We start from the raw sequence: 18,607 nt of genomic DNA on the forward strand, positions 1-18,607 counted from the left end.
AACCTTTCTCTCTTGGCTTTATTTTTACACAGTGTCTTAAACATCCACAGCACTTCAGAGTCAGCAGCTTGCCCTGCCCCCAAAAATCACATCCTATGTATATGCAGTATCATGAGCAGATAAACAGCATTTTCTCAAGGTCAGATATTATGTAGTTTTGTATGCCTGTGGAAGGAGTCTACTCCTTTTGTTACCTGTCACTGTGTTTATTTTAATCTGTTTACTACTTCAGTGTTCCCCACATCTCCATGGGCAGGTTACTAATTTTATTTGTTGGTATTTTGCAAAATTCTGGTTTGTTTTTCCCATCACTGTGTGGGTCTTTCAGTGTGTCTGCTCTTTTCTCTCACATAGAGATTATTGACTTTTGCAGTAAACATGCAAAAGAGTGTGTGATATCACAGTAGGAGCCTTCACTGCATGAAGGTGCCATGATAGTAATTGAGCAAAATTGGGGCACCTGAAATGGTCTTTTTTTGCAACATGCCTGGTTTTTTCCACTCTTGATAACCATTAATGAGTTCAGCTTGAGAACACCAGTCTTCAGAAGTTGCAGTGTATTTCTCCAGCCTACCCTGAGCCCAAAGTGTGGTGGTTCAAGTCTGAGCTCAAAATAGCAGACTCTGTTGTTAGATGATGTTTTGGTCAGGGCATGCAATGTGCATCACCTTGGCTGTGCTGAGTTACGTGAACAATGGCACAGAGCAGTTACCCTGCTCACTCCCACTCTTGGTTTCCACCTGGTCTAAAAAGATCTCCGCTAGCACTTGCTGTAATTACAGGCTTCAAAATAAAAGTAATTAAAAAACCCCACCAAAAATTAAAGCATGGACAAGTTAACCTGTGCAGTTGCATTTACATCATTTGAAACAAAGGCTGAGCATTGATGGCTCACTTTATCCCAAAAACACAGCCTTCTCCACAGCATCTTCCACTTGCATGTATTCCAAATGAGATGGGTAGTTGGTGCATTGGAAACGGGGGCTGTTGCGGACATAGGCCAGGAAATCTGGAGCTCCTGGGAAAATGACATTGTCAGCCAGAAGAACCGAGCCCTTCCTCAGCAGGTTGCATTCCTAGGAAGAAGAGAAATTGCTTACAGAGGCTGTTAGGCTGGAGTGGAATGCCCTGTCGTGTCACACCAAGTGCCTGCGCCCAAACCCAGGGCAGGGTGGGTGTGGAAGGGACAGGAGACAGGAGAAGGTGAGTGGCTCCAGGATCCCTTGTGCTCACAGACTCACTTTTACCATGATCAGTAGAACACAGAGATGCTGGTTCTGGAATGGCAGATCAAGCCCAGTGGAGGTGGGCAGTTTGTTCCTCAGCTTGGTTCCAGCTATCTCTGTGTGATCAGTAAGGTGCCTTTGTTTTGGCTGTCATATCTAATGGTTAAAAACTTCTTTAATATGGCATGAAACTGTTGTAGTGGCTCTTCAGGTCACCTGAGGAAACAGCACATACCTGGGTGCTTTGGCCAGTCTCAGTCACACTCCAAAAGCATTAAGTGAGTAAAAGAGAATTTTTTGTGCTTGTTTTCCTTTGATCTTAAACAACTTCCTGTGATTTTGTTCAGGATCTGGGCATGAAGCAGGGTTTGCACACAACAAAGATTACTCTGACAACTTCCACGAGGCATAATTAACTTGCAGTATTCACTTAAAGTGCAGTGTTTATCCTCAGTGAAAACCTACAAACCTCATTTTTACTGGTATTTTTGTCCAGGAGAAGTTGCTTATCTGAGCTCACCAGCTGTTTTAAAACCAAGTCTGCTGGTGATCAGGCTGGTTGTTCCCCTGTGGTCACAGGCAGGAGTTGTAGCCAGACCAGGGGCGTTCTCTGCAGTGGCAGCATGTGAGTTGAGTGGATGTGTGTGCTGCAGAGGCTGCTCAGCTCCCTGGCCCTGCCTGAGCACCCTCGGCACGGGAGGAGTGCCCTGCAGGCTGTTTGTACTGCACAGCTTACAGAGGCTGCAAGAGACAACATGCTGCATTTGCCACTGGCCACCAGGATTTGAGGAGCTCTTGGTGTCTGGCTGTTGCAGAAGTGCATGTCTGGGCCACTGTCAGTGTCCACATTCCATCGGAATGTTTCTGTTCCTACTTCACTGCTCATATTGCCACACCTGCCAGAGGAGCACGCTGGAAGGTTTGAATATCTGAGAAAATGTGAGCATCTTTTCTTTGTCTTTCTGCTCTTAATTTTCCTGGGGGTTATTTTTGCAGCTTTGTCTGGCAGTTGCATCAGACTGACCCCTACCATGGAACTAAACAGCCTGTTTATTTTGGCCATGTTTCCAAGGCTAAGCTCTGATAAGGATGCCCTGGCTCTTCCCAGTGGAAAGAGTTCAGTCACCCTTACACAGGCAGTTTAAAAGGCAGCATTCTCTGAGTACAAAATAACTACAGGGAGGGAACATTTTCTGTAGCCACTGCTGTGTAAGTTAAATACTGGCTGTTTGTAACCCCAGACAAATTTCAAACAGCTTTCTGGAGGGCAGGGCTAAAACTAAAAAATGGGAGCCTGGATCAGAAAATAATGTTGGAGTCCACAAGGGGTCAGGAAGTACTTGGGAGGCTCAAAAAAGTGGATTTATTTATGAAGAAAATAATTGCAAATGATGCTTCCATACAAACAGGCAGCTGTAGAAAATGGTGTCAGCCTGCAGCTCCTAAGGCAGGAGAGTATCTGCCTGTGTTGTGCTGATAGAGATGATGTGAATCTCAGTTATTTAACACCTGAAAATGCCTTCCTATGCAGAAGTCATGTAGTCTAGCAGTTATCTCACCTGTCACTGTGACTGTGGCTGCTCAGGGTCCCTCATAAAGAGTAGAGGCCTCACAGACTTCAAGGCATTTGCTACTTTAAGACTGGAATTGTGCAAACTGACCTGAAGCAGGATGGTGTCTGGTCTGTATCTGTCTTTCCAGTGGTCCAGGAAGACAAAATCCAGAGTATCTACTTCGTATTTTTTTTTCAGCTGGGGGATAATTTCCTCTGAAGGGCCTTCTAGGAGTTTAACCTGAAATACAAATCCATCTGATGAACTGTGAACCGTTAAGAAAAAGCACATGCTTTTAGCTCCTTTTAAATTGTGGCCAGACATCAGCAATCCTCTGTATAGCCTAATATTGTGTCAGCTGAATTATCCCAACAGTTAGATAAGGTGTACTTTTTCCTTTTGACAAACCAACTCAGTTACGTTCCAGAATATGGATTTGGGTGTTTGGGAATCTTGTTGTTTTTTTTTAATAACAGCAGAAAAAGTGACCTGTTGTTTCTGTTGGATAATGTGTATCTTTACTGGGAATATGGGAATCTCCTGTTGAAAAATGTACTTTAATTACTTTTTCTGGTTACATCTCAGCCGAATCTTGCAGTCCGAGGGAAGCAAAAGATCCAGAGAACAGGTTAGTTCCGAATAAAGCTGGAGGCCGCAGTGTGTAAAACTGGGATGGCCAGGGGAGGAAGGAGGCAGCACAGAGGCTGCTGCATCCTCCTCCCAGGTTTCATGGTGGAAGGATGTTAACTGGGAGCAGCTGCTGCACGTGGACTTGTTAGGCAAGCACTGAGAGAGGAGCAAGAAAGTGGTAGGGAAATGTCTGGTTAATGACTCATAGCTGATCAGAGATTAAATCAGATGGGGGAAATGCAGTTTTAGATGTCAGTAGTGCTTCAAGTTCAATTCAAAGAGCTAAGGAACACATTAGAAGGTCTCGTGGTGGGATTTATTTTCTCTGGTGTTCTCAGCTCCACTGGAGGGAGTTGTCAGGCAAATAGGCAGGTTTTGTCAGGCATGAATCCCCAACCTGCTGCAGATGTCTGCCTTGGGATGAGATGGATTATAGACTGGAAACACCTGCATCTCAACCAACTGAACAGAGAGTCAAGACACCTCCGTGCACCAAATTTAGATACCTATACATACATAGTGACCAACTGGATTTGGGTAGATGCTCCTCATTTGAAGTCCATGGCACAAAGCTCAGCTGCTTCTGGTGAGCTTTTGTAACAAACCAGACTATGGTTCAGTTTTCTGCAGTCAGCCCTGGCAGCAATTTGAACCTTTCAGTTTTTATGGAGCAGAGCAGTGTTCTGGTCTGGGAGGTGGCATGGGGAGCCGTGCACAGCTCAGGGGTGGAGCCTGGCATGGAGCTGGTTAAGCTAAGAAAGACCTGTGGGTGCAAGAAAAAAAAAACAAACACACAAATTCTAAGCAGTTTTGTTGCTGTGCTAACAGACAAAATGGTACTTGCCTTGTCTTGCACTCCAGCAAACTCAATCATCTGCCTGGCTATGGCAGCAAACTGGGGGTTGAACTCCACGGTGAGCAGACGAGCCCCTGCCTTCAGCAGCCGAGCGATCCGCACTGCTGAGTAACCACAGTAGGAGCCCAGCTCCAGGGCAACAGAGGGGTTCACCTCCTCCACTGTCTTGTCCAAGATTAAACCTGATTGCAGTGGAAATAGGTTAGCTTTGGACAGAACCCAGCTGGGTCACATGTTAGTGACGAGGAACTTACAAAATTCATGTACTCGGTTGCTCAGGACATTCAAAAATTAAGGCTTGATGTCACAAATGATATACTGCATCCTTTGCAAACTGCCTTCTCTGTGGTCAAGTTGATCACAAAGTTGACATTACAAGTTTTCAAAATTTTTTCAACTAAAAAAATACCTTAGTTTACAATAATAACAACAGACATTTCTGAGTAAAGAATTCCCTGATTTAAGTTATATTCCCAGAATGTAATTTATATAATTCCCTGAATTAACTAGTTTATAGTGTTAGAAGGGAAAATGCAGTGGTTTCTTTCCAATAATTTCTTGCAGAAGCTGGCCATATTTGTGAAATGTATAACTCCTGAATTTTGAATGCTCATTGTTATTGCAAACGTTACATGCTGCAGTCTGGTACAAAATTTCTTATCCTAAATACTGATCTTTAAAGGAAAAAAGAAAAATCTGCTTACAAAGTTGTGAAATCTTTGGATTCACTACATGACTTTGTGGGGTGGGAAACATTAGTCAATTGTTGGCAACAAAAATGTTCCCAGAAAGTGACAGTGTGCTCTGTTGTGTCCTTCTGAAGAAAAGGATTTATGTGTGAGAAAACTGCTGCCTCTGCAGTTACCTTTCTCATTGCCCACGTTCATGGCCCACTCTTTCTGGGAGCAGTATTTATCTATGGTGTCCACCACGCTCCGGGGGTCTCCTCGCACCGCGTTCTGCAGCACGAAATTCAGAATCCTCTGCTCCTTGCTCTGGTTCATGATGAAATTGGTCACTTTCTCCCGGATCATTTCATTCCAGATAAGGGCAGCAGTGCCGTTTTTCTTGATGAGCACCACAAAGAGCAGCAAAATGAAGAGCAGGATGAAGACAGTGAACAAAGGGACTGAAGAGCTCTCCAGCATCTGGAAGGAAGGAGAAAAACAGCCCAGGGTTAAGGTGGCACAGGAAAGGACTATCCTGTTTGTAAATATTAAACAGAACAACCCACAACCAGCGGTACTGGGCAGGAACACACGGAGTTTAATTATGGTTTTGTCTAGAGCAGCTGAAAAGGACTCTCTGTCGCTGGGTAATGGAGGGTGCTCCGTGGCACTCCCTTTAGACACCACTTTTACAGGCAGTCAACAAGTAGCTTTATTTAATGCTCTGTCCCTTCCCCCACACAGCTGCTCGGTCCCAGCTCCAGGCATGCCACTGCAGAGGAGCTTCCCAGCATCAAATCTGCTCTGACTGGATTTCCAAGTGTTTAAAATCTTAAACTGGAGCCTGCATCTGATCCCACTCCCCTAATTTTTCAGCACTGGGAAATTTCTAAGCTGGCCTCGGTAAGAAAACTTGCATTTTGAGCAGAGTGTCAGCAGACACTGGGCACTGTTAGGGGATGTTCTGTTTAAAGCAGCCTGCAGGTCCTGAGTCCTTGCCAGCACCTGCTCTGCAGAGAACCTCAGCTTCGAGTCTCAGCAGGACGGGACCAGCCCCCCTCCTTCCAGAGCCTGCAGCACAGGTACCCGGGTGAAGTGTTTACAGAACACAGGAGCCCTTCCCCTTCTTAGAGAATCTTTGACATGAGCCATCATTCTGACACTTTGGAGGATAAAAAAAATCCGCATTTCCTTTTATAAAGTGGGGATGCTTTCTCACTGGTTTTAAAAACATAAAGCTGGATCAGAGTAATTCTCAGGCTCATTAAATTGAAAAGATGTAACATGTCAGCCTGTGCAGTTCACACAGTAAATCCCATCAAAGCCCCTTACTCTGATGGATTTCAGGCAAGCCAGTGGACAGGATCTGATAAAAAAGGGGTTCTTAAAAGTAAGCAATTGTTTTAACCTTTGAGATGGTGCCAAACTAAGGGTTTGATTTGCCTGAGGACTCTGCGTGTGAAGCTTCTCTTGCTCAGCTCCAAACACACCTCATTCCTCACGATGTGTCTTACAACACCTCCACCTTTCCACCCCTGCTTCCCACGGGCAGAGCCTGGGAGTTGTACCCTGGGAGGAGAGCCCAGGCTGGAATGTGCTTCAATCAGTATTAGGATGAAGGAATGCCAAGTTCATTGGCTCTTGAGGTCTAATCAGGTATTTGAACACAGGTCTAAAGGATTCAGAACCAGCTCCTTAACCTCAGCAGGGAGGATGTAGTTGCCCTGGTTTTTAAACTGTTATTTTTGAAGAACATGACACTCATCTCTTCCCAGCCTCTTTCCTGTTATTAAATCTCCTCTTCCATCTTGCTAAACAGCATGAACAGCTTCCACTGGCACTTGGTATTAATGTTCCACCTACCTGGAGTTCAGCAAAGCCACTGCTCCAGCTGGAGCTACAACATCATCAAAAATACTGCCTAATCTGGCCAAGACCAGAGGCAAAGAGGCTGTATGATTCTCTGAAATATTCCCCCAAATCTATTCCTACCTGTCCTTGCTTACCTTCCCCAAAATTGTTCCAGAAAGAACCTACATTTTGGGGATTTTCAGACCTCCATTCTGTAGTGGGACTTGGCACATACACATGGGGAAAATCTATCCCACCGATTTATTGAATCATCATGCAGAACACATTTTGGCTTCAGAAGATGACTGAGTTTCCATGGAGATATATTCAAGACACAGTACAGCTGATTTTGTTCACCCATCCACTTAGTTGCAGAGCAAGTGTGATTTGTTTGGAGCAGTTAAAAGTCTATTTCTTTTGCTTTTAAGTAGTCACCAGTGCTGACAGTTACCTTCAGTGCTTTCCTTGCTAAGTCTGACCTGAGCCATTTCCTTTCAGGGCTTGCCAGTGTCATCAGCACATGAGAATCTTGCTTCTTGGACTTTCTGAATTTTGTTTCCCAGCTAATCTGAACCTGCTTCTTTGCCTCAGCAGGATCAGGAAGGCCTGGATGCCAGCTCTACTTTCCTTCTAGCAGGAGTAGTTCTACTGATGAGGCCCCGTTGTCCTGCACCTCCCAGACGGGATTTCAGCTCTTTCTAGCTCTTCTACCTGAAAATGTTCGACATTATCTCTCCCCTGAGAACTTGGGCTGGGCTATGAAAATATCATTAGTTTAACATAAAATGTCTCTCTAGTTTCACTTGTCTTTCCTTGACTTTCATGGCTGGGTTGACTGTATGGTTGTTGTTGATAGATTTGGATTACTGACACGGGTAAGAGATAATTATTCTGACCTGCCATGAAGGGAGGGAGCCCAGGAACCATCTCCTGATGCCAGCAGGTACCCAACCTTCCCACATCTGGACATGGGCATGCCTCCACAGATCCTCACAGGCAGCAACAACCTTTAGAGTACATGCTGCTTTTTCTATTCCTGGACAAGTTCACTCATTTTTGCACTATCAAGGAATGTTTTTCAGCTACCATGGGTTTTATTATTGATATTGCTGTATAACAGCCCAGCACCTTCATCAACCAGCTGCATGGGTTGTTCTTAGCAAAGCTCCTTTCGGAGGCAATTATCCTGAAAGCCACTTTCCAGAGAAGGTACCTTCTAAAAGGAGCAAAACTGACATGTCTCGGGGTTTTTTTCTTTTCTTTTAACACAGGCTTTTTCAAGGTTTGTCCATCTTTATTTCTGTTTTCTTAGGTGTGAAAATAAATTTAGTGACAGCAATAGACTGTAAAGGCAGACTGCCAAGAGCAAGATGCATTGGTGATGGTCATGCACCCAGAGGGAAAAAAGATCTGTACCAAAACAGGTAATTGCTTTCATATTCTTAGCTGGAAAATATTTGATATGAAAATTAAGTGTGTAATTCAACCAATTTAAAACTACCACTACCTAGGAGACAGTCATGTTATGACAGCTTTAGAAAATGCAACTGTAATTTTAGCTTTAATGTGGATTCGTGGGACTCATTAAGTATGCAATAAAACTGAACTTGCACACAGTCAAGTTTCCCATAACCACTTATTACAAGGCAGCCACTCTTATTATTTAATGCCTGTACTGAGGTTCCAAATACACAGGTTAGCACTGCAACCTCTCCTGTGCTTTAAAAACACAGTAATAAAGTGAGCCTTCTCTTTGAAAGCTGAAATTTGAAGTGGAAAATAGTAGGCAAATGAAAAATTCAGCAAGAGAATAAACAAAACTGGAGGGACAAAGTTATGGAAAGGAATGAGTAACACGTATCACTACATCTGGTTCTGAGAAGACAGAGTGTAAAAGAACACATATTAAAATTTCATGCCCAAACCTGTCAAAGTACTGATGAGCCTTTCTAAAGCACTGAGTTATTTTCTTACACATCTGATCTTCCTCATTCTGGCAGGTTTCATAAGACCAAATGGTGGCTCAGTAATGCAGCTCAGCAGTTTCCCCCTGCTGCAAACCACAATCAAACAATCAGCATTTCGATGGCAGGACCTCTGGTTCAGCTTGCAGAGATTTCTCAAAGAGAGCAGCAGACACAAAATGTGGGAACGTGCTGTCCCAGCTCACCTGCCTTGGTAAATAAAACAGGTAAGTCGCTCCAGTGGCTACAAAAGAAGCCCCCAGAGACTGGCTCAGCCCCTGTTAACTGCCAACAGGTGTGAAGTCAGGGGATTCACTGTCCCCTTACTTATTATACGAGCTCCAGTTTTTCTTAAGCCATAAAAATGGACTATGATTAAGAGTAATTAACAAGATGTCAATCCCTGCAGATGCAAAAGTGAGAGATAACACATACTCAAATACCTGGGAGGTTGAAAGTGGTTGGACAGGACACTTTTCTAATGAAAGTGAATCCTTCCAAGCCTAATTACAGAGCCTCTAATTACAGTTCGAGCCTGGATAAACTGATATTGCTTTGCTTTGTACTGAAAATGAAGTCCTAAACATTATCAAAAATATTTTTTCTACACAGACAGTACATACATTAGACTGCTGTTCTCCAGGGCTGGAATGATCCTGAGTCAGGGGACTTAGGCTAAAGTCTCATTTTGGCAATGTTTTTCGGCTTTGCCTCTGTCTGTGTTGCCACAAGAGCAAGTTGTAAAGCTGAACTAATCTTTTTCAGAAAAGTCCCTGCTCTGAATATATGGATAACACCCGAGGAAAGGCAAAGTGATTTTATCTGCATTAACTAAAGAACACGATTTTGGGACACCAAGACAGCAAATGCCTGGGTGACATTATTATTCTTGAGTTTATAAACAACTGGGAAAAAGTGGAGACAAGCAGCGCTTCAAACACTTTCCTTAAGTGCTTTCAGCCTGCTGACAACTGAGGCCTTTGAGGAAAGATGATGTTACACCCAGTCCTGCTCTAATTTTCCCTGCATTTAATCTAAGTGCCAAGCACTGGCTGGTAGTTAAAGAGTTTATTAGGAGTCTCCAAGCGTTCAGACAGTACTTTAGCATTCTGAGGCTAAAGGGTTTAGAATCTAATTTTGACTTTATTAGCTCACATAACCTGGTGAATGGGGAGCACTTGGTAAATTTGTATCATTCAGCCTTTTTTCCAAAAAGATTCTCTCTGCTGGTCTGAGGGTCTGGAGGATAATAGAAATGGTCTACAATAGTGGAGTGCCTGGGGACAGCGGGGTGTAACTCACTGCAGTCACTGCTGCTAAATCTGCAGAGAGAAGAATGTTCAATTGCAAACAATTCTGGTTTTTTTCTACACAGGCTGTACAAATCAATAGATTACCCCTCCCAGAGCTCTGTGTGAAGGAGGTAGGTGTACCCCATTTTTAGAAAAGGGTTTAAAAGGTTTAAGTTCAAACTTTTTAAAAGCTTCTGCTGAAATGCTGCCTTTCAGTATCTCCTGCACATAAGCATGCAGAGGATTTGCATACTAATAATGTTTGTGGAGCACTGTGCAAGCAATGCAGAGGAGTCAGCACATTTGTACAGGTATTTTACCAACGTCCTGCCCTAGGCCAGAGGAGATCTGTGCCCTGACTGGCACTGGAGCTCCTGACTTTCAGTCCTGTGTTGTCTTGAATGAGGCAATCTCTGTTTTGTGGCATTTTGCTTTTCTTGATCTTTTCCCAGAGCCAGAAAGGCAGAGTATTTTGGTCAGAAAGTCTAAGCTAACTTCTGCCAAACATATTGTATCCTGTTGCTGCAGGCAACACAGTTCAACAGTTGCATAATTTAGTACTTTTAAAGGTCAAAGAAATATCTTTTTACCTCCTATTCTTTCATAAGTGTTTATGTATTTTCAAGTGAGTGCAACACTGTGAAGAATGATCAGCATATTGCCAAATGTGAGTATCTTGTATTTCAATGGAAACTTAGTCTGGGAGTTTGACATTCAGATTTTCCACTGACATCATGAAAACAATCTGAACATACTTTATATAATTTTTCACTAACTATTCCTTGCCTGAAATCTCGATTTTCCTCTTAGTTCTTTCTAAAATTACTACAATTTAGCTTCACTTCCATAACTACAAACATTCTGTCCTCTATAAATGCAAAACTCTGGTGATTATTTCCTGCGCCCCACAGCCTTTTAGCTTGTCTTTTTCCTTCCTCTCAGGTGGAAATGAAACAAATGCAGGTTTTTTTCTCACTGAATGCACAGAAAAGAACAGAAAAGCACCCTATTGCCAACTAAGCTTCCCAAGGGTGTGTTAACCCATTCCCCCCACAGAGATTTCAGTCAGCAGAATTGCTCCCCACTTACAACTCCCTTCTCAGTAGCCATTCTCCAGGTGGTGGTTGGTGCTATCACCCACAGCAAGGGCTTTATGGAAGGGTTAGAAAGAGGAGCAGGGTTCAGAATGCACTGGTCACACAGAGGTGTCACCTCCACCCACCAGGCAGGTCCCCAGCAATCTGCAGCGCTCTGATCCGGGCTGGCCTAGTGAGCACCTGCAGGACTGAGGCCAGGCTTTGGGGGCAGAGAATTCTTCAAGGATAAGAAACGCACTTTGCTGGGCCTTGAGCAAAGACAGCGCTCCAGGAATAGGATCCCTTCAGGTAGCCCTAGGAAGTGTTTGTTCCTGGCAGTCCTTACTCCCAGTGGAGCACCTGGATGTGTCTGCACTCTGTACCAGTTTGAGGCCAGTGCTTCGTGCAGCTCAGCAGACCTGTGCAAACCCCACCTGGGAGGCAGGGGACTGACAGGAGCAGAAAGTGCTCTGCCCTGACAGCACACGAGGAGCTGCTCTGTAAAAAGTTTTCTAAGCTGAGATTTTCACGTTCCCCAGGGGGTAAAACAAGTTCCTATTGAATGATTTCATCCCAAATAGGGGTGGGGGGAAAGGGCTGGCAGAGCAAAGAGCAAAATGGCTGGTTGTCCTCATGAGCATCAACTGCCAGACCTGTTTCCCAGTCTGTCTTTATATCCCAGGGCTGAATCCTTCGTTAGTGTCCCAAATCCCCTCTGCATGCTCCTGCCCTGCTTCCAAGGCCACCAGCTAATCTAGTGTAAATCTGTCTCTCCCAGAACAGCTTTCTGCTGTCCACAAGCTGCTCTTCAGGCTGGGGGGCAGTGCGTGACTGAAACTTGGTAGTGAGGACACCCACTGAGGGATCTGCAAGATTAGGAAGGAGATCTCTGCTGAAATGGTGGCTTATTTCCATGGAAATGAACAGCTCTAACAGGCCAGGCAAGGTGGCACCCAGCACAGCACAGCAGGTCACCAAAGCACCGCGTGGAAAGAGGCAACCTGAGACACAGCAGGGTAGGAGACCCTGGTCTTAAATCCTGAGTGAATACCCCGCCAGAAAAGCAGCTGGAATGGGCAAAGAGGGTCTCTTACTTTGGCTAGAAATTGCTTTCTGATAAGTCTCTCCTGACAGAGCTTTAGGATAGCCTCACACATTGAGATCTTGTTTCAAGGACTGCTGCCAAAATTATGTTTTTTCAGAAAATTCCCAGTCAGTTCTAATTCCAGTGATCCTGAAGGAATGCTGAAAGAAAATAGTATGAGATTGGCAGAGATCAACCTCATACCAGATGCAGGCTGCTAAGAAACATTGCTAAACTTGAGCCACAAGTAAATTGTTTGCAGTGTTAATATGGTCAAACTCTTTTTCCACCAATGCAAACTAAAGCTATAAATCAGGAAATTTTCCTTTTGCATTTAAATCCTGCAATGCTGTGAAATCCATATGGTTCTGAACCCGAGGGCTTTGTTAGAGAAGTCCATGGCTGAGTAAGCAGAAAAAAGGAAGCTTAAGTGCAGAGACAAAGTCAAGGTTGTTTATGGAGCTCACTGGTATGACATGTGGTTGACATTCCTGGTAAATATCAGTTTGTTTTTAAAGGGCAGAAGGTAAAAAATACCTATTAGGGGCATCAGGATACTCTGTAAGCAGAAACAGGGCTAGCAAGCAAAAGTACTAGCTTTTTGTCTCTTCTTCACGCACATTTTGCAGTAGCAGAACTCCCTCTTGAGAGGGAAAACCCCCTTAAAATACATTTGCAGCAGAACATTTATAAAAGCAGCTATTCAGACAAATGTGACTGAACTGCAGCTTGACTTGCATTCAGCTTTTTCTTGCATACAAATGAGCACCAAATTCCAGCATACTTACAGCCATAAATTACAGTTTCAGTTTAGCTGGGGTTATCTCCTCTCACTGCTTTGAGCTGTCCAGGTTTACAGCACAGTACAAATGCATTACACACAAACATGTCCTACTCTCTCCCTGTGAGAGCTGTTGCTGCCCACGGACTGGCTTCCTGACAGTGAGTGCCACTCAGAACGTGGCAAACACCACTTCTTTGGTGTGCACCGCTGTTTAAAACAGTGCCACTAGCGAAGACCACAGATCATGTCAAGCCTGAGGAAGAAGAAAATACAAATATGTACCTTTCCGAGTACAGCAGCAGCTGTTCCCTCCGCTCTTTTGCTGGGCTGCTCTCCTGTGGGTTTTGCAGAATAAGAGTCCAAGAGCCTGCAGTATTCAGTCACATTCGATCACATCACACGAATAGCTTATCGGTTCTGTTACACAGACTCTAAAAGGAGCAGTGTCCTTTTCCCCAATTCCTCCTTTCACAGATTTCTGCACTCCTTAAAGGTGCTCGGTGCTCTAATAACCGTAGAGAAAGCTATTCATCTCGCCCCTAACGACAGTGCTCTTGTTACTTAGTTACAGCACAGTGAATGCTGACAAAGTCAGGTACGAGCCAAAGCTGTGCTCACTGTAACTGCTCGGTGTTCAATCAAGCAACTCCAGGAATGAATTTGGCCCAGGGGATTTAGTTCTTTTTTCAGCTCAGGCATGGCATGCTACAGCCAGAGCAGAACTGCAGGAACAAGACCTAGACCTGGGTTAAATATAGTGCTGCTGGAGGCAGGGGAGGTATGTAAAGCAAATTGCTTAATAGCAACTGCTGGAGGAGGTGCAATCAATACATTATAAACAGTACACCTGAATTTCTGTAGCGTCTACTTGGGAAATTATTCTGCTACAAACAGCTCTAAGATAAAAGAAAAGGCTTATTCTGGTAATCTTGTTCTTGGCTTGTCTGTCTGTTTTGTTTCCTTCGAGGTGGGAACAATGTAATCCAGCTGACTTAAATTGCACCATCGAAGAAACTAGTGAGGAAAACAAAAACCCAAACCCAATGTGGTAGTAGTTCTCTCCTGTATTCTCACTGCAAAGCTCAGACCTAGTCAGCAAGTGGTTGAGGCTCTAGCCTAGAAACTTTTTAAAGACTTGAAGAATGGGGTTTTTATCACATGTGGCAGAAACAGGAGCTTTTTTTTTTTTCTGAGAACAGGGTTTGCCACAGCACAGGGGAGGGCCTTGAAGGAACTGGGGACTAACTGGGAGCGTGACAAGAGAAAACCAAAAAATGTCAAGTGGATGAATTGAATAAAGAATTGTAGAGAAGACATAGGTGAGGACTGAAGTGTAACTCTGAACCAAACCTAACTAAGACCCTGCAATACAGCCCAGTACCCAAAGCCCAAGAGAATATTTGTTGAGCTAAAGCTCTATTACACATTCTCTTATAATCCAGACATCAAGCAGACAAAGCACGAAACAAGCAATGCAGCACTCCAGCTTCACTGACTGTAATTTCCTGTCCAGTCAAAAGCTGGTTGTGTCTGCACAGTCCCTCATGCCACCCACAATTCCAGCTCACACAGAGCTGATTTTACTGCTGAGCTGTGCAGAAGAGAGTTGAAAACAGTAAAACAGTCTAAGCACTGACCTTGTGTTAAGTATGCAGCTATTCTTTGGAGGTGTCCTTGCAGTTAACTACAGCTAGTTGTGAACTGGTGGGTGGTGTCAGCCCAGCTTCTGCTTAGGAGCATAAATTAGTGCCAAGACTTCCCAGATTGAGCAACGGCCCATGACGACACTTTTAAAAGACTTCTAACTTGGAGCTGAATTATATTCTTCAGGCTGGAAGCATGGGAGGAGCAAACTTGCTTCTGCCTGCCCACAACTGTTTACTTGTATGATAACAGCTACGCCTGCAAGTAACCCTTGCTGCTGTCTAGATATTTCATCAGACAAGTAAAAATGGAGAATGGCAATAACTGCAAATTAGACAAAGCCAGAGGTTCAGCTGGTTAAACCACCCAAACTGTGTTTCCATAAATTGCTTTCATGTAAATAGAAAGGTGAAATCTTGTAATATATTATTATGGGATTTTTTTTTCCTCCAAGAGAAGTTTCTTTGGTAAGCTGTTAGACATTGGTTTATGCCTTTTTTTAGTTCACCTGTTTACTCAGTACAGGGTCTATTTAAGGACAGATCTTTTTGCAGGTTTTAATTAACATACTAACAATGCTACAAACCCCAGAGTGCATAAATTTATACACTATTCACGTGACCTATCCATGTCTAGAGAGTAAAAATTTACCCTGGTATCAATGGATGCAGGTTAGAGAACTGTGGAGAGCTATAAATATATCGGTGTAACACAATTTGCACATCAGGCCAAGATCTTAGAAGATGGATTTGGTGCTGCAGAACGCCAGGATGCTGGATTCCCAGGGCACAACCATGGGAAGATGTAGAACCGGGATGCCTTAGCTCGGGAGGCCCATGCCATGAATGGCAGCAGGTCAGGACACCTCAGGCTGACTCACTGGCAGCTGACACAGCTTAGCTCTGATGTGGTGCACAGACCTGAGCAGACTCGCTCCGCTGCAGAGCTCCCAGCTGCAGCCACGGGACAAGGTGGCAGTGCTACTGCCACTGCTGTGCACAGCACCCAGCTCTCCCCAGTAAATCCCTGCCTGGCACAGCAACAAATGGCATTCCCTGCTTCCAATAATCCTGGCCAAAGACTGCTTTTTAAAAGCCTAAACAAAGGCAGACAGGAGAGCGAGCACATTATGGTAAACCCGCAGATCATGTGAAACACCGAGTGGAAGAAAATTCTTCTGAGTTTGCATTTTCAGAATAGCAGGAGGGATTTTCTTTTATGTGAATTTGCTGTTTTCTACAGCCAAATTAGTTTCTCTTGCTGAGAAACATGCAAAGGAGAAAGGAAGCACCACTTATGTCTGAATCAGCTAACTGCCTGGCCATATCAAAAATAGGAAACAGCTACAGGAGAAGAGAGACGAGCAGTAAAGTTGTGCTCTACATTTGAGCAGATAATAGGAGTGCTTGGACTATTTTGTGTTTACTGTGCATCTTACAAGGTCAACATGTAGACTGAAAAACACTTTCAGCTCTCAAGGACTTTACTCACAAAACCCCTGAAGCAGCCAAGTCTACCCCATGCCTGTCTTTTCTCCCCTTGCTTTACTTGGTAATATACGTTGAAGCATTTAAACAAAGTCAAGAACTGGTGTTCCTTGAGGCTTCATCTGTTTCTGCTGGTTTTTTCCCTCACTTAAAATCAATTAGTTGTTCAGGACAAACTATGAACAGAAGATCTGTCTTAAGGAGGGAAGGAATGAAATGGCATAGATTAAATTCTGAACAACAGTGGATCGTACTCTCAGATAAACGCATGGAAATAATAAAAAAAGCAAAATCAAACAAGGGGGAAAACAGCAACACAGCTGAAATGTTCAACTATTGCTGCTGGTTTATGAACTCATGCACAAATGCTTGCAGCAGAGGAAACACCATCAGCTGAAGGATGTATTCTTTGTAACAAGATGCCCTTTGTGGCACTTAGAACACCAACCCTTCTAATACATGCTTTTAAAATGACATTTTAAATGGAATTTAAGTTAAATTAAATTAATTCTCTGGTGCCTATACTTTTCTTACCTCAATGTAGTTGTTTTAGATATATTTATAGACCCTACATAAAAAAATTATTAGTTAATTGAGTAATTAGTTAATTTGTCCCATCTTAACAAAACGTTGAAAACTTTGCAGACTCCACATGGAAATCCAACCTCCACCTCAATCTCATAAACCAAAATTAGTCATTTTCTTCCCTTATCTGTTTGACTTTTAACTCTCCTAAAGACTGATTTGTCAAAGCTCTTAAAAACAAATACCAAAAATGCAGCAAATTATAGCAGAGTTGGACTGTAAGCAAAGAGCCACAGATTCCTTCACGCCACTGCAAAGCAATACTGGAAAATTCTTGCTCCACCAAGCTTTTTGTAGCTCTGGGATGTGGTTCTCTCAGGTGCCAGGGACTATGTCACTATTCCCACTTTTGCATTCACCTTCTGCCATGCCTTCCTTCCACAGGCTTTCCTTCCCCACTGCTGAGGAACTACACACCAGCGGAGGAAAACAAGGGTGCAAAGAGAAACCAACCAGCACATGCAATTAATCAGGAGAGATGGTAAGAAACCAAACATCCTATCTCCCACAGAGACCGCTGAGTCCACCCTGCTCCAGTACAGCTTATTGACTCCACTGTCAATTATTAATTAGGTCATGCCACAAAATGCAGCCTCTGAGAGAATCAATTCCCCACCCCAGCCACTAAAAAGGAAACAATGTGATGACTTCCAAAGACTTTATCTACCTGACACCTCTTGCTTCCTCCAGCCTGCCAAGCTGCTGATCCGGGAACTTAACACAGGAAGGAAACCACGCCAGGAAAACAGGAGAGACGAGATGATGTACTTGAAAAGTCAACATTTCTAAAAAGTCTTGGTCATCTTCATGAGGAAGAATTTAAGTGAGCCATGGATAAAAGTAAGTAAAAGTATTTCATACAAAGGAAAAACCACACAGAATTCCAAGTTGTCTCTACAACAAATTCACAAGGAGAAAGTTTGCCTTACATGACTTACAAAGCATCTTTTCTTGTTGAATGGATTTATATACATTTCTAAATCAGGATGCTTCCTTTACCCTTTTAATACCACACTGTTTAGAGTACAGTGAATAAACATCTCCCCCTGGAAATAAACCAAACCACATCTAATGTATAAGTTAATTTATGACTTTAAATATGAATAGCTAAAACTGAAAAAAAAATTTGTGGAAATATGATGTTAAGTCTGATAGCTATCTTGCGAGAAGTTTTTTTTAATCTCAGGTTTTTAAAGTATATGCTTTCACTGCAGAAACACAAGGCTTCATATAAACAATTCCTGATACTAGAATGTGTTTGCCACTAAGGGACTTAATGCTTGTTTTCTTGGAAGAAATTAATATATATATATATATAACGTAAAAAAAATGTATCACTAATTACCTAATCAACATAATACTAACCACAAAAGAATTAAAATAGGAGCAACTTGTTCCATTGCCTGCCACTCTTTCAATGAAAGTTTTTACTCTCATATCTAATCTGAACCTCCCTCAGTGGAATTTAAGGCAATTTCTTCTCATATTTTCACTTGAGACACAGAAGAGGCCAACCCCACCTGCCTTTCATTTTTCAATTTAGTTTCGCATTGCTTTGCTACATTTGAGGCCTTTCCTTTTGAGCAGAACACCACAGTGCTGCAGGGACTTTCCTTCATATAAACTTGTTTTGTGTTTGGGGAGATTTAATTCCACCCTTGATCCTACTTGTCAGAACTAAATTTGTGTGGAGAGCATATGCTCAACACTGCCTGTTTCAATTCAGAATAGAGGCTAAAATGAAAAGCTGAAACACCTTTGCATGCATGTACCTGAAAAGCATAAAAGATTAGTATCTGAATAGATTTCTTTAATTCAAAGGCCCCTCAGTACACTCTTGTCATGTCTTCCTAATGCTGTTTTAGTGGGTAAGAGTGTTTCTTGTGATTTATTGATCAGTGCTGCAG

The 18,607-nt window shown here is 43.2% G+C and overlaps 1 protein-coding gene across 6 annotated transcripts in view; it reads right to left on the reverse strand.

Annotated features, from left to right (window-relative positions):
• Positions 1-18,607, reverse strand: part of COMT (catechol-O-methyltransferase) — a 20,589-nt gene continuing 1,982 nt past the window's right edge. For 3 of the 6 annotated variants that reach the window (XM_027892652.1, XM_027892656.1, XM_027892651.1), the window contains exons 2-5: positions 5,131-5,413; positions 4,254-4,447; positions 2,888-3,019; positions 1-1,076 (exon numbers count right to left, since the gene is read on the reverse strand). In XM_027892652.1, coding sequence (XP_027748453.1) covers positions 897-1,076; positions 2,888-3,019; positions 4,254-4,447; positions 5,131-5,413 — 789 coding nt within the window. In that variant the 3' untranslated portion in view covers positions 1-896. Of the gene's footprint in view, positions 1,077-2,887; positions 3,020-4,253; positions 4,448-5,130; positions 5,414-13,266; positions 13,556-14,608; positions 14,792-17,202; positions 17,291-18,607 lie in introns of those variants that run through there. The other 3 variants (XM_027892654.1, XM_027892655.1, XM_027892653.1) reach the window with 3 other exon arrangements.

Source organism: Empidonax traillii, unplaced genomic scaffold, assembly GCF_003031625.1.
Source record: "Empidonax traillii isolate 1590-97213 ecotype Southwest subspecies unplaced genomic scaffold, ASM303162v1 scaffold361:size2146424, whole genome shotgun sequence".
NCBI lineage: Eukaryota > Metazoa > Chordata > Aves > Passeriformes > Tyrannidae > Empidonax > Empidonax traillii.